Genomic DNA, 16,440 nt, shown 5'->3' on the forward strand with positions numbered 1-16,440 from the left:
GAACAAGAATAGACTGTCGAGTTTCAGATGAAAGTTCTCTTTTTCTGGCCATTTTGAGCGTTTAATTGACCCCACAAATGTGATGCTCCAGAAACTCAATCTGCTCAAAGAAGTGCCCATCCAACCAATCCAACTTGTGGGAGCTGCTTCTGGAAGCGTGGGGTGCAATTTCTCCAGATTACCTCAACAAATTAACAGCTAGAATGCCAAAGGTCTGCAATGCTGTAATTGCTGCAAATGGAGGATTCTTTGACGAAAGCAAAGTTTGATGTAAAAAAAATCTTATTTCAAATACAAATCATTATTTCTAACCTTGTCAATGTCTTGACTCTATTTTCTATTCATTTCACAACATATGGTGGTGAATAAGTGTGACTTTTCATGGAAAACACGAAATTGTTTGGGTGATCCCAAACTTTTGAACGGCAGTGTATATACAGTCAAAATATAATTTATAGTTCAAGTTATAACAATTAGTTATTACCTGATCCTAGGAGCATACCCAGCACAATGGAACCACTGTTCTGTTCTGCATTGTAGAGGGGAGGAAAACAAGACCGCATGCTCAACTTTCTGCAGTCCCCCGCAAACACACCACGGCATAAACCGTCCATTGCTATGTCTGCCAGCTGTACATACATCCACGTATCAGACACCGAGGAAAAGAGAAAAACAAAGAAAAGATGACAAAACATACAAATTATTTTGTTATTTTATTCTGTTATACTGGCATTTCTTAAACTATGGGCTGGAGGCCAAACTGATTTTTGGTGCTCTTTCTGATGGGTCTGCACACAAGCTTATCAGACTTTCAGAATCAGGAACACTTTGTCATTTTATTTCATGCACTTGCACACATGAAATGAAATGAAACACTGATTTCCTCAGCCCACAGCAGTGCAACACAAAGACAAAAACACATATCCAAAAACTACAAAAACACAAGAATTCAAACTAACACGTATCTAAACTAAAAAAAAATCACTGTCCAGCAGAACAAACGCCAGCCAGGATGACTATCGGAACTGCCGGTCTGCATGAGCTAGCAGTTAGCTTAGCCTGCACCGCTTCCGCGTCCTGTCAGACCGCCCTCGGTGTTTCCTCTTCGGGCGCAGCTCCGGTCAGGGCTGTGGTCCTTGAGCCCACAGGAGGTAGCAGACGAAGCTCCCTCAGCTGATCCAACACCAGCTCTCCCAGCCAGACACCTTCAACACACCTCCCCACACTACGCATGACGACACTAAAAACACAGTCAAGTCTAGGTGAGGCTGCCGCCAGACCGCCCTCGGTGTTATTGGAACTGCCGGTCTGCTAGAGCTAGCAGTTAGCTTAGCCTGCCCCGCTTCTGCGTCCTGTCAAACCACCTTCGATGTTACCTCTTCGTGCGCAGCTCCGGGCAGGGCTGTGGATGCAGCAGACCAAGTGCTTCCAGCCGATCCAGCGCCAGCTCTCCCAGCCATCAAATGAACACAAACTTAGACAGAGATGTGGACAAAGACACTGCATCGATGGTACTGGGTGAGGCTGCTGCAAATGTGAATTCGCACCACCATCTTCCCATACCGGTACTGGGGGAGGCCACTGCAAACATGAATTTGTGCCACCATCTTCCCACACTGGATGCGGTGTGCTTCTCCATTCCATTATCCAATGGATTGACAGCAATTTGTCTATTTTGTTGGTCAGAGAGCAGACATTCACCAGGTGATGGGAGCATGGTTCTAAATCCACACATTTGCAGTTTAACGAGCGTGCTGGCTCGCTTACCCCTTCAGCGTCTTCGGTGTAATCTGCACACGGCTGTGCTGATCAAGACCTTGGCAAGACTTTCGTTAAAATGTTCAATTAAAGTTGGTAAGAGTGTGTTCAATTTGTCCAGTGGATAGCTGGAGACTTAACAGTTCTTCCCTGCTGTGTGTGATCAATGAGTGGGCCCTGGAACTAAACATAAACAAAAACAGAAAAAGTACGAGAGCACAGAACTGAGGCTACCACCTATGGCACCATCTTGATGACGTATATATTAAATGGAATTCTTCAAAGGGCGCCTGACAGTAATGGATTGCACCTTTTCATACATCAATTAGATCCTTGCATTAGAACTGAATCAAGCTTAAAATATTCATCGTAAGTGGACACTGAATCCCAAATTAAAAGACCCTCGAACCTGTCAAATCTCATGTTTTATACCAGACTATTTTTTTTACTTTGCACCTGTCTCAAAGACATGAAACAAAACTCTCATGGATTCTCACAATTGTCAGAATATGATAAAATGAAGAAAAAAGTGTCATTTTAATTCAGTGACCTGCAATGTGGGGCGCTTCACTCCAGCTTCACTCCTGAATAAGACAAAGATAGAATGTCGACTTCTTTTTTGTTTCAGACTGCATGTGCAAGATCCAAGACTCCATATGAATGAAGCTAGCAAAAAGGGATGATAAACCACCGACAAAACAACTGAAACACACCATTCTACTTTCTATGCACTGGAGTGTTCGAACTAACTCAACTGAACAGCCCACATTACGAGACCACTATGCATTTTACAAGATTTGGTTGATTCTGTTACCGATAATTTCTTCTTGATATTACACACTACTGATAATTGTTATTTACTGTTACACTACATAAGACTAAACCGCTTGGTTAAAAGCTTAGTGTTCTTGTTTTCTTTTTTTTCAACGGAATGTCGGAACTTGGAAAAGTTATGTCATAATAAGGTCAAAAAGACTTGCCATATACAGAGAGAATCATTTGTAGAACACCATCACCCCTAATGTTAGCTGTATGGGGTCACCCTCTGGACTGGGGGCCACCAATACCCAGCTGATATTTGAGGTGATGGAGGCAAAAGAAAGCTTGGGGCCATAAGAAAGATGGGAAGATATTAGAAGGCATCCTAAGAAACAACAGTTTTAATTACAGAAATTCCAGGATAAAGAAAATCCTCTCGTTTGTTTGATTTGCTGAAAATGTCTGTCTTGAATCAACAACAGCTGCAATTATGAAACCTAATCTAAATAATCAAATCTAAACTAAGAGGCTCAATTCCTACATAAGCATTCAAAACGTAGTATCTAACCATTATTCAGTTAAAATCACCTATAAAAAAGTTTTACTTGTGCAGCACTTTTGTAAGAGCAAAAAGTCTAATGTACTTGTCAAGTTACCTATGTACATGTGAAAGAACAGCACTGCAGCAGTCACCATGTGTTTCACTTTAGTCTGTGCAACACTCACTCCACAGGCTTTATGAATAGCAGGAAGACATTTTTCTGTCATTGCTGGCAGGTTCTGCCAAGCACAATTTTTGTAAATTAGGTCCTGGAAGTTTTTTTAAAGAGTGCAATTTAAGGTTAAAAAACGTAGTTGTTTTAGTGTTAATTTCTAAAAGGATCTTGTTAAGAAAGCGAAGACTAGATTTGGGCCTACAGCAGTTACAGCACAAATGTGCTCATGGAAACTCTCCAGCTGGAAAAGAACGGTTATTGATCATAAAACCTTAAATATAGCACTTAAAACCATCTTAAATGTGGAGATAGCTATGGAGTTGACATGGCTGAAAGTCCTCATTATCAGTGATAGCGCTGGTTCTGCTTAATACACTATAATCAGTGATAAAAAGGATCAATGAACCTGGCTCCCAGAGGGAGAAATTGAACTCTACTCAGTTTTAGTCTCAGACAAATAACTTGAAATTAGTCTACTTTCATTACGGCCAGCCAAAAACTGCTCATGCTGGATCCCCAAACACTATTCTCAGGCTACACTATCGTAATTCTGTGTCGTCTGGAGCATGAGCTATCTATATGGTGAATTGTTGGCATTAGCTTCTGGAAAGACCAATAATTACCAATAGATTACTCAATATTCAAATTGGTTGTTCTATTAAAATTGGTCATTTTAAATAGAAATGAAAAGGGGAACTTGTTATATTTTAGATCAAGTGGTCTTAAATATCTCACTTTCAATTCTAAACATAAAATATGTTCTATGCCCTAATAATTTTTTTCCCCTCAACCTAGCTCAGCTCCACAGCATTCTACTCTCCTCCTCTACCCTCCCAGCCAGCCCTTTCCTCTCACCTCTTTCCCCAGCCGCCTGGAAACAAAGGAATAGACAGACTCATCATCCTTCTTGCTTTTCTTCACCAGCATCTCCATGGCAGCACTCAGCAGAAGGGGCCGAGAGAAGGGAGGGACTGTGCGGATAGCGCCACTTGAGAGAAGGAAAGTGAGGGATAGAGCATGAGACACCATCACTGAACCCTGCAGACCCTTCTACAAGCTTATCATTGACCATTAACAGTTGTAACAGACCACCCATCCTACAATGCATCTTCTGAGGCTGTACGATGACACAAACATGTTTCCTTGCTCTGGATATTTTGGCTTTTGTTCACCAGCTCTCTGGACTTGTGTTCAGCAAGTTTCTGTTCTACTGTGACTACATGTCTTAGTTCAGTGTTTCTCAACCCTTTTTTGGGTGAATGCCTCTCTCCATCATACCCAGACCTCTTTGCTGCCCTCCACAATGAGAAAACAGTTAAAAATGCCTATTTATAGTGGTGACATTAGCAGTGTGATGTGATCACACTGCTGCCAGAAAGAAATGCAGCTTTATAAATTTGGTTTCCTGCATTCTGGCCATGTTTTAACCTTAAATAACATAACAAGAGGAGTGTAAGCACAAAACAAGTAAAACCAATGGAGAGTTGGCAAGTAAGATGTGAGTTAGGCGTAGGCATCTCAAGGTCACTGTTACCCCGATTCCACCAACATGAACCTGGATCCAGCTCTGGGCTGGTGCTAATGCCAGTTTGCAGTTGGTTCAACTTGCAACCCTTTTAAGAACTGGTTTGCTTTTCCACGGGCGAGAGCTGGCTAGACAGCCACATCATTACATCACTGTATATGTCTGTATACGTCTCCGTTTTCCTAGCATGATGAGGCAAGAAATCAACTGTAGATTTCGAATGTTTAACAATTTTCGTATATAATTTTCATATGCTATTTCATCATTAAATTCACATCTGAGAATTTTTGAGGCAAGAATATTGGCAGTTTTACAAAAATTGATGGCGAATCGAAAATTTGCTCCAATGTTTTCAGAGTTGAGAAGCTCCACATACTGGTGACCAGCCGGCTGGTCACGCTCAGAGACCCCGCAGTGAGCTGGCTGGAGCTCTCTCTAGATACTGATCTAATGAGCAAGAGGCTTCTATTTCCCTGTTGATGGATGGTTTGTTTGAATATCATAACACAAATATCCATGCTAAAATTAACAGAACCTGTGATTATCTACCTTGTTCTCCTGTGGGGTGATTGGTCTGAAATTTACAAGGTTTCCTTGATTAAGCTCCCAATATTTATTAGGGCGAATTATTCGATGTTCTTTGTTGATGTGTTTTTAAGCATAGGATGAGGTTTTTAAATGCTGAAAAATGAATGTGGGGTTTCTAATTCACTCTGTCCAAGTCGATCAAATAAATCTGTGCTGATAAAAACCATTTGATTCCTAACAACTTTGATTTGGAGCATCATTACTGAGTGTTAAGGGGGGTATGGATAATTCATACCCAGGCCCTGACGGAGCGGTTCTTTCTTCTAGCCCGGCACCCAGTTGGTGCTGCTCTGGAACTAGTTCTCCTGGCTGACAGCTGGTTCTTTGGCTGCCGAAATGCAAAGAACTGTTTTGTTATTAGGCATCTGCTCCAAACCAGCCCTCGAACTGCCTTGGTGGAAAAGGGGTATGTAATGCCACAATTTAACCACTGACACCCAAATATAGCCAAATAAACATACAGAAACTTCCTGCTCCTGAAACTTTTCCCTGACAACTCAAATAATGTGGGCAAGATGGGCATTTGTTAAAAAATATATATTCATATCTAAACATCAATTAAGATCCTTAAGAAATTAATTATAATCAATATTTTTTAAAAGAAATTAACAGTGTGGTCACACATTATATATTTAAAAAAGGTCTGAATTGTGCCATAATGGCATTTGTAATAGAATGGCCCAAAACAAAGAAAGGCCAAAATGGTCTGGAGAAAAATAAAAGGACTTCAAGCTAAGAGAAAAGAGAAATCTGCTTGTAAAATAGGCACAGTATGGGCTGCACATCCATGGGAGAGGGTATGAAGCAACAGCTAAGATGTTCCACATTATATTGTTGCAAGTGACAACAATATGACAACAGGCCAGATTGAGGTGGTTTGGACATGTGTGGAGGAGAGAAGCTGGGTATATTGGGAGAAGGATGCTGAATATGGAGCTGCCAGGACAAGAAGAAGAGAAGAAGGCCAAACCAAAGAGTAGGTTTATGGATGTGGTGAGAGAAGACATGCAGGTGGCTGGTGTGACAGAGGAAGATGCAGAGGACAGAAAGAGATGGAAACAGATGATCCGCTGTGGTGACCCCTAACAGGAGCAGCCAAAAGTAGTAGTAGTAGTAGTAGCGGTAGTGGTGGTAGTAGTAGCAGCAGTAGTACCAGTAGTAGTAGTAGTAGGAGCAGCAGTAGTACTAGTAGTAGCAGCAGTAGTAGTAGCAGCAGTAGTAGTAATAGTAGCAGTAGTAGCAGCAGTAGTAGTGGATATCGTCACTTCTTGCTTTTGCCCGATTGTGTTATTGTGCCAGTTATACGTAAACTTTAATAAATAATCGTGTTAATAAACTGGCAGCCTCAAGCTTTTTCAGGTAAACAGACGTGTTTGGAAACTGTCTATCACCGACCATGGTAAAACAACAACGGTTCAGCTCACTCTCAATAATGAAAGCCTTTAGTTCTGAAAGTGTTTGCATTTTAAAAAACGGTGTCAGTCCCACACCTCCCACTAAAGTGTGAAGTCAAGCTGCACACAGGAATGGACACTTTTTACTTCAGTCAGCGGTAGGGTTGGGCACCGACCGAACTACGTCAGTATTACAGAGTACCGATTCACGCTAAATCAATTGGTGCCAAATTTCAGTACCTTGAGAGCAGGTTGTGAATTAAAATAAATATTTATCAGATTCCTTATGAGCCTTTGGGAAAATCCCTCTTAGTTTATGCACATCTGGGTGAGAGTATACACTAGGGAGAATCAAGTTTCCTTTATTAATCCCCTTGAGGAAATTCAATTACTGTAAATTAACCCATCCTAGCTGTGATCTGTGTAGCTAGGAGCAGTGGGCTGCCACCTTTATGCTGCGCCAGGGGACCAACTCCAATTCTTCTTTCCATTGCCTTGCTCAGGGGCACAGGCAGGAGTATAAACCTAACATGCATCTTTCTTTGGACTGTTGGAAGAAACCGAAGCACCCGGAGAAAACCCACCGCAGACATGGAGAGAACATGCAAACTCCACACAGAAGACAACCTGGGATGACCACCCAAGTTTGGACAGCCCCAGAGTTCGAACCCAGGACCTTCTTGCTGTGAGGCGACAGCACTAACCAATGGGCCACCATGCTGCCCAGAAAGAGAGAGAGCGAGACTTCATTAATCCTCCCCTAAACCTACAGCTTGTTCAAGTCCAGTATAGTCAAAACAATGGCAAGCCGAAAACAGTTGCAAGTGTGGTTACATTTTTCCACACAGACAAGGCTCGCTGCAATATTTGTAATGCGAGATGCATAGCTCAACTGCCGCCATGGCCCATGCATCGCAAACTGTGGTCACTCACTCATAGACGACCTTAAAGGGAAGTTTATTAGGAATGTTTAGTGGGACGCAAAAGCGCGCTCATTACTCTTTGATATATTAACTATATGTATTTCAAAATTCCTCGGAATATTAATAATCCAACTAAAACGGAAGGAGTCTCTGTCTGTCTGTCCTCGATTATCTCAGCAACTGTCCATCCGATTGGCTTCACACTTGGCTGGTGTGCTGTGGGTCTGGACAGTCTCTTGTAAATTATTTGAGATTGACCATTAAGGACCTTCTTGCTGCAGTCGCCTCACAGCAAGAAGGTCCTGGGTTCGAGCCCCGGGGAAGTCCAACCTTGGGGGTCATCCCGAGTCATCCTCTGTGTGGACTTTGCATGTTCTCCCCGCATCTGCGTGGGTTTCCTTTGGGTGCTCTGGTTTCCTCTCACAGTCCAAAGACATATACTAGGTCAGGTGAATTGGCCGTACTAAATTGTCCCTAGATGTGAATATATGTGTGTGTGTGTGTGTGTGTGTGTGTGTGTGTGTGTGTGTGTGTGTGTGTGTGTGTGTGTGTGTGTGTGTGTGTGTTTCGGCCTTGTGATGGCCTGGCGGCCTGTTCAGGGTGTCTCCCCGCCTGCCGCCCAATGACTGCTGACTGACAACCAATGACTGCAATGTCTGCCACGAACCTGAGTAAGGATAAACGGTTTGGATAATGAATGAATGAATGAATGAATGAATGAATGAATGAATGAATGAATGATCATTAAGGGCTTAGCCCAAGAAGCTGTTGGACCAGAGCAGGTTTAGCCTGTAATATGTGTCAACTGTTCAACCAACAGCTGCATAGGTATGCAAGGCTTACAACTAGCTAGCAAGGCTGTGTTGGGGCTGCGTCATGGCTCTCTATGGAATAAATGTTGTCACTGAAGCACATAAAATATGACGGTAAACTAAAATTAAGGACATTCTATCTAAAAACTATGGACTTGAAAATCAGCTCACATGCTGTAACAAACACGAGCTTGGTAGTCTTTCTGCATGCTCAATAATCCAGGTAAGGATTCAGGTAAGTGCCAGGAGGATTGCCGTGACTTGTACATTGGGGAAATCAAAAAGATGCTGGCCAAGAGGATGGCACAACACAGGAGAGCTAACACGTCAGGTCAGGACTCCACAGTCTCAACCCTCTACAGGCCAGTGGCCACTCTTTCAAGGATGAGGCTGTGCACATCCTTGATAGGGAGGAATGCTGGTTTGAACGGGGAGTCAAAGAGGCCATCTATGTGAAGCGGGAACGACCATCCAGTAAGAGTACATCTGTCGCCAACTTACCATGCTGTGATTGCAACTATTCCCAAATCATCTGTGAATAGTACACATGGCCATTGTAACTCTAGTTAACGATCATGGTAATTTGCATATGAAACTGATCGTTGGTTTCAGTAGTTATGCCACAGTATTGGTTATAAGGGTGGGGATACCTGCAGTCAGTCGAGACCGAAGATGTCACTTAGATGAGTGATGAAACGTTTCTCTCAAGAAATGTGTCCAGGTGAACTGATTCAACTTTCTCTGGCGTGAAGTATTTCCTCTTAAAAAGATTCCTTTTTTTTTTATAGAAACTTTTTTTTCAAAAATGGTACTGAATTTTAATCAAATTTTCCTTAAATTAGGAATGAACAGTACAATTAAAGTTTAACATGAATAAAAAAGTTTAATAAACGCCCTGAAATTCAAAAAGTAAAAACGACACAGTAGGTTTGTAGAGAGCACTTGTTTTCTGTCTCCAGTGACAGTGTCTTTCAAAGGGTGGTCTGCATCTTTCATTCTATGAGAAATACTTTTTATGCGATAACAGCAATGGAAAAAGCAATATCATTGATTTGCATGAAGTCTCCATAACAAGTTGAAAGACATCTTTAATAGAGACAGAATACATTGAATGAGAGGAAAGATTCTTTGAAAGAGCAGCAGCACTGAGCCGGGAAACAAATCTCACATATCCTACATAAAAAGCTTATGTTCATTAGTTTCAGCATGAGAGCAAGTTTGGTGTTCAAGAGCAAATTCAGTGGAAAGTTACGGAATATTATAAGCAACCCATTTTGGTGTAACACCTGTATAGTGTACAGGTGAGTATAAGACCATTTCCAGAACTGGTGGCAGATGAAATGAATGGCTGTTATGAATGCCCTCAGTGTGCTGCTTTATTCCCGGCACTCCTCATCGTCCTCTAAATGCCCGCTGTGGGATGGTACCACCCCCACTTAGTTAAATGATCAACTTGAGCTGACAAACCATATTGTAATTGGTAACATCTACATGTCTTACCTTATTCCTGAAGGCATCTTGTGAAGTTTTCCTTTGACAAACAGATATCTGTTCTTAGAAGCAACATGACTGTAGGTGACTGGTAGAATTTCCCTCTCCAGACCCAAATCCTCCACCTGCAGCATGACAGAGTGAGAGATAGAATGGCATGAATGCTGTTCTTGCTATCACCATCGAAACGCGGCAGCACAATAACTTACTTTGACTCAAAGATCAGAAAAAACTTTCTCAGTCAATTAATCTTTCTTAGTCAAGAAAAAGAATAAGAAGAGTCCAAGCAGAATTAATAATAATGTCTGGGTGGTGTAGCAGGCGATTCGGTTACCTACCAACACGGGGATCGCCGGTTTGAATCCCCGTGTTACCTCCAACTTGGTTGGGCGTCCTACAGACACAATTGGCCGTGTCTGCGGATGGGAAGCTGAATGTGGGTATGTATCTTGGTCGCTGCACTAGCACCTCCTCTGGTCGGTCGGGGCGCCTGTTCAGGGGGGAGGGGGAACTGGGGGGAATAGTGTGATCCTCCCACGTGCTACGTCCCCCTGGTGAAACTCATCACTGTCAGATGAAAAGAAGCGGCTGGTGACTCCACATGTATCAGAGGAGGCATGTGGTAGTCTGCAGCCCTCCCCGGATCGGAAGAGGAGGTGAAGCAGCGACCGGGACGGCTCAAAAGAGTGGAGTAATTGGCTAAGTACAATTGGGGAGAAAAAAAAAGGGGGGGGGGATAATATCTGAACAAAAACAGTAAGGTTCCAGCACTACATACTTGGGCCCCTGATATAACTTTGTTAAAAGAAATACTCAATGGTAGGGAAAGTGCTCAACAAATAAGGAGCAAAATAATCCAGTGAGTCAAGTAAATTCTTTATGAGACAGTACAAGCCTGTTTCATGCCATAAGCAATCATCAGCTGTCAATAAAACTACTCAAGGAAAGGACATACCATTTACTGCCTCATCATGCACATCATGTGCACAACGTCCAGTGGGGAAAGGAGAGGTGTGACATTCAAAAATTCAAAAACACATGATCGCTAATGGTCCAATGGGGGGGGGTAGTATTTGTCTATTGGCATTATTTATTTATAATTACAAAAAGATGCTTATATCTATGTCTGCAACACACACACACACACACACACACACACACACACACACACGCGCACACATATGCACACAGAGGTAGCTTGGCATGCACAGACACACACGGATATGGCGACAAATACACACACACACACGTGCACATTTATTGGGGCTGGGCCCACACCCACACACACACACACACACACACCCACACACACTACAAAGATGTAACGTTAAATATTTTACTAACAATGTGTTGGAATGTACAGTCAGATGAGAGGTAAAAGGAAGGGAAGCTATTCAGAACTAATGTCAGTGCTCTGGGACAGATGCAGTAATGTAAACAGCTACACAGTCAATAAAATGACACATACGTATGCCCATCGTTTGACACACCAAAGTTCTAACAGGCCCATATTGGTTACCCACACAAACACCTCTTTTTCATGACAACACTGCTAGCCAAAAACATGCCATTAACACAGACACAGGATATCCATTAGGCCTACATTAAGAACAGTCTGCGCTGCGCACATCAACTGGTGCAATAGCAATCATGTGAAATAGTTTTTCCTGCTAGTTATTATGAATGTTATTTTAAAGTATGCCCCTCAGCTCATAGCATTGCCAATTCCTGGCCACATACATAGCCTACTACAAACATGACATTGACTATTACACACATTCTGCACGGCGGCAGCGATAACCAAAAGTGAATAATAATGCATGTCGTCAGTCTTACCTATTTGAAGACTCCAAATGTGGATTTCTGTTCTGGTGTGATGTCGATAAATCTCTTCATCAGTGGCTGAATGTCCATCCGATCAAGAATGTCACTGTGGACGTGCACTAAAGTCAGGTGTGTGAGTTGTCTCTGGGTCATATTGTTCCATAGCCACATTTTGACGCGGTGAAGGGTGGAGAACGACTGCTCAGAGGAAGCGGCAGAGACAGGTAGACATAAGCAAAGTTCAATAAACATTTCCACCTCGGTCAGTAGTTCCCTTGTTTGAGGATGCAGTGCTCCGACAAATCCAGCAACATCTTGAGCTGACTTGAGTCCTTTTGTCTTGGAGAGCTCACCCATCCTTGTGAGCTGCATATGTAGACGAGATTTGTCAATCTGATCGGGGAGCTGTGCAGCATTGATCTCATTCCACCCAGAGTAGGCTCCATTGATAAGAGTCTGCTCTCTCAGGGCAGCGACTTGCAGTCCTTCTTGGTTGAATCAGCGATCTAGCTCTGCTGTCACAAGATCCAAGGCCTCATAGAACGCACGCCGCCATTGCTGCTCTCCTACATCAGTCACAATGGCCTCGGCCTTCTCTGTATCCCTTAGACGGGCAGGGGTGGTTCTGGAAGGGGCATTTGGAGATTGTTTTTTTCTGCACAAGCCTCCACTTTGGCAGTCATCTCCTAGATAACTCCATCTTCTCTCAGTGCATGCATGCACTGTCGTAGCGCAGTCACACACTCCAGTGCACCCTTCACACTTGCCTTTTTACTTTGGAGAGTTCTGGCTATGGTCTCGCACGGTCCAAAAAGAGCCTCACAGCTCAAAAGGCCAAAGTATGTTCTTGCTTTTGTAGCTTGTTTGTATAGACCAGATATTTTCGCCCGAGTATCTCCCCTTACTGTCTTGTCTTGCTCTAGCACCTTCAGTGTCTCCAAAAGGGCTGTATATGAGGAGCAAACCCGTGAAATAGTGCGCACAACCCATCGAGTCGGGCATAATGACAGCAAGTTGCAGACCACCTCATCACTACCAAACATAGACTGGAACAGCGTCTTATGCTTTGAGGACTCCCCTATCACCACTGAGACATTCCGTACAAAGTTTAGCGTGTCTGCAACAACGCGAACGTCCTTTGCCACTTCTTGTAACACTAGATCTAGTGAATGGTTACTGCAGTGCACATGGAGTGCATTTGGACACTGCTCTTTCAGTTTTGCTTGCACGCCTGAGATGCGGCCTGACATATTAGCAGCACAATTGAAGCAAAATCCCTTTAGATGTCCCAGTGGCAAATTCAAGTGCACAAAAACACCTTTAACGCAGGAAAAAAAGTGTTTCTCCAGTTGAATCAGGCGCATTATAAAACCCAAGGAAAACATTCACTGCCTCAAGTTTTAAATCCACATATTGCAGACTATTGCTCTGTTGTACTTACATCGGTGGTCGCATCTGCAGTTAAATCATAGAAATAATGCTCTCTCGCTTTGGACACGATTTCTCTTTGAAGAGCATGGGCAAGTATTTCCAGTATTTCATTTTGAATTGTGTCCGACATCCAGTTGTCTCTTAGCTGTAGCCACTCGCGTGATTTAGGCAAATCATATGTCCTCTCCATCATTAGTTTCCAAAGCACTCCATCTCGATTATCATGGCCTCTTAATGGAAGCCCTTCACTGCCAAGGAATCTTATCGATCTAAATATCAGTTCTAAGACAGTTCTGGCAGTTTGTTGCTCTTTCTCAACACTGCCCGACAGTAGAACATTAATTGAAGTGTTGTTGAGCGAAGCAAGCATCCTCACGGATTCTGAATGTATGTCTGACATCTCGTGCTGGCTAAACTTTGTGGTTGTTTTACGCCAGCTACAAAAGCCTCCTACTGTGAATGAACTCTTCTTTCTATCGTGAAGTCTTAATCCCTTCTCTACGGCTTTGCAGGTGAAGCAAAGAACGGTGTCTCTCTCAGTGACATAGTACAACCATTTCCACCTGTTAAACCAGCTTTTTTGAAATGACCGCTCGAAGGTCTCTGTTCCAATTTTCCTCCCTGGAAAACGCAGGTCTGGTTGACAAGGCTCGTCAGATCCTCTCACACTCACATTAGCTGGGCAGCCTGGCCTGGAACATGTAGCTGCTGAGCCTGCTCAGTCCTGCCAGTCTGTGTTTGCTAACATTAGCTCTTGGGTGTTAGCAGCCGCTGACTCGCTAGCTACACTGTCTGCACTGCTAATATCCTCCTGGTGATTGTCAGTGGGGACAGTAGAAGTAGGCCTAGGTGCTGCATCTTCTAAGTTGGTCGTCCTTGCTGTTTTCGCATTTTTAGAATCGAAAAAGTCTAAGATTCATTTTTGCACCATGTTGTTAAGTTACCTCGTCCGACGGCCATTTGCCAATCAATGCCTCGTGACTGAGCGTTTGTATCAACATCAAAGTGACACCGCCGTGAACCCGTAGGTCTGTGATCACTAGAAACTAATAAGCACATTTTGATTTTTAACATGTTTTCTTCCCCAAAGCAACATTATTTATTACATCTTTTTAATATAAAAAAAAATGCAAGCAGCAGTAGGGGTGCTCACCCTCAGCACCCCCCTTCCCGTGCCCCTGTCAGTTACTATTGTTGCTGCAGTGTTGAAGAGCCGAAACTCAAGAATTTTATCCTCTTATACTTTTATAGTGAGACGTAACAAATAAAGAATCTTGAATCTTGAACTGCTGGCCAATTCATTCCTGTGGACATTTCTGGTTTGCAAATGATAAAATATTTTTCCGTTAGACATAGCTTGCACTCTTATACTTTTATAATGAGATGTAACAAATAAAGAATCTTGAATCTTGAACTGCTGGCCAATTCAATGCGGAAATTTCTGGTTTGCAAATGATAAAACATTTTTCAGTTAGACATAGCTTGCACATTTTACTACTGGTTGAATATGCTTTTTTCTTTGAGAGGGTTTTCCAGGTGTTTGAATAATTAATGTTTCTGTCCACCAATGACCAAATATAACGGCTTAAAGATGTTATATTCTTTAAACGGTTGTTTCTAAATGTAGCACACTTGATAAGAATGACACTTACAAGGGCTGGTGTTTTTGTTGTTTTACTCCATCTGTCAAATAGACATTACAGAGGACACGTTTTCAGAGCATGGCACACTATACGAACGGCAACACTCATCTGACGACTCTACCCGAATGTCCCAGAGTGCACTGCGAGAGCCAGCACTACGTCACACAGGCTAGAAGCAATTAACCTGCAGTGCCCTCCTGTGGCGAGAACCGGCTATCACAACAACACAGCAGACAATTCCCTCTTTACTCGTAGTGAGTGGTCAATGAAGGTAAGTATATAAAATAAAAAATAGATGGGGGCTACTAAATCCCAAGTACCCCACACTCTCCCCTCAAAAAGATAATGGCGTCCCGACATAACAAATCTACCAGTCCACATTGCATAACTTTTCATTGAAAAGATAGGTTATTACTAAGCAGGAGTCAATCTGGATACTGTACTGTAATCAGTCATAACATATAACACACATCTCCTATTAATGGTATATGTTTGCAGTAAATAATGTGCACTTGAATCCACTGCTTCGTCCGTCTTGAGGCGGGGGAGCTATAGTATCTGACTAAAAGCAAATAACTTTGTAATAGTAATATCCCTGGTGGTAACAGGTGTGTTCTAAAACACCAATGCTACAGTAACTCTATGTCTGGTGATCACAGGACAACTAAAATCACATAGCTATAACAATTGTAACATGTCAAAAGTTTTTTTTTTTTTTTTCATTTATTTATTTATACTGACTTGTCTGATTTGCTTATCTACCAGACACACTAGGCTGCCCTAGTCTGTGATAAGTAAACACTGGTGTAGGTTTTCTATTTCTCAAAGGATATGCTTTTTCTCTGGCAGGCTGCACAGCTTCCCCTGGAGGAGGCTGCAAGGCATCTTCTGGTGGAGGCTGCAAGGCATCTTCCGGGCTCTTGTCGTCATCGGGCTCATCCTCTTCTTCAGCTCCAGATGTCTCGCCATTCTCTGACACTGTCCCATTGTCCTCTATTGTTGCAGGCTGCTCCGCAAAATCCTCTTCATCTTGACCGTCTCTTTCCTCCGGATAGAACTCCAAGGCGTCTGGGCTCAGCTGACTCTGGATCCGCTCACTGGCCCTGACTGTTGGTCGTCCCACGATGCATCTCCAGTTATCCTCATCATCTGAGTCACTGTCCTGTTCCTGGTTCCACTGCATTTGTCTGTCTGTCTTCTTTCTCTCCCGTCTAGGTTTCACAGGTAAGTCCTCTTCTCTTGGTTCCACCGGCAGGAAGTCGCATGGCAGAAGAAGGTTCCTATGCATGATTCTGGTTCGTCCTTTTCCATTCTCCAGCTTCAGCTCATACACAGGGCTGTCGGCGTGCTTCCTCTGTGTTACTACATGCACCTTGTCCTCCCAGAATGGTCTTAATTTCCCCGGTCCTCCTTTCTCGTTCAGGTTGCGGATGAGAACTCTGCATTCGGGATACAGCTCTGTCCCGTGGGCCTTTTTGTCGTATAGTGTTTTGTTTCTGGCCCCCTCCTTCCGTGCTGTCTCTGATGCTAGGCGATAGGCGTCATTCATGCGGGCCTTCCACTTCTCTGCATATTC

The 16,440-nt window shown here is 43.1% G+C and overlaps 1 protein-coding gene across 3 annotated transcripts in view; it reads right to left on the reverse strand.

Moving 5' to 3' along the window:
- ppox (protoporphyrinogen oxidase) overlaps positions 1-16,440 on the reverse strand; it is a 139,194-nt gene that overhangs the window by 88,705 nt on the left and 34,049 nt on the right. For all 3 annotated transcript variants that reach the window (XM_056285920.1, XM_056285919.1, XM_056285918.1), the window contains 3 exons: positions 9,976-10,091; positions 4,089-4,221; positions 485-629 (listed from right to left, as the gene is read on the reverse strand). In XM_056285920.1, coding sequence (XP_056141895.1) covers positions 485-629; positions 4,089-4,221; positions 9,976-9,992 — 295 coding nt within the window. In that variant the 5' untranslated portion in view covers positions 9,993-10,091. The remainder of the gene's footprint in view (positions 1-484; positions 630-4,088; positions 4,222-9,975; positions 10,092-16,440) is intronic.

The sequence above is a fragment of the Lampris incognitus genome, chromosome 9, assembly GCF_029633865.1.
Source record: "Lampris incognitus isolate fLamInc1 chromosome 9, fLamInc1.hap2, whole genome shotgun sequence".
Taxonomy (NCBI): domain Eukaryota; kingdom Metazoa; phylum Chordata; class Actinopteri; order Lampriformes; family Lampridae; genus Lampris; species Lampris incognitus.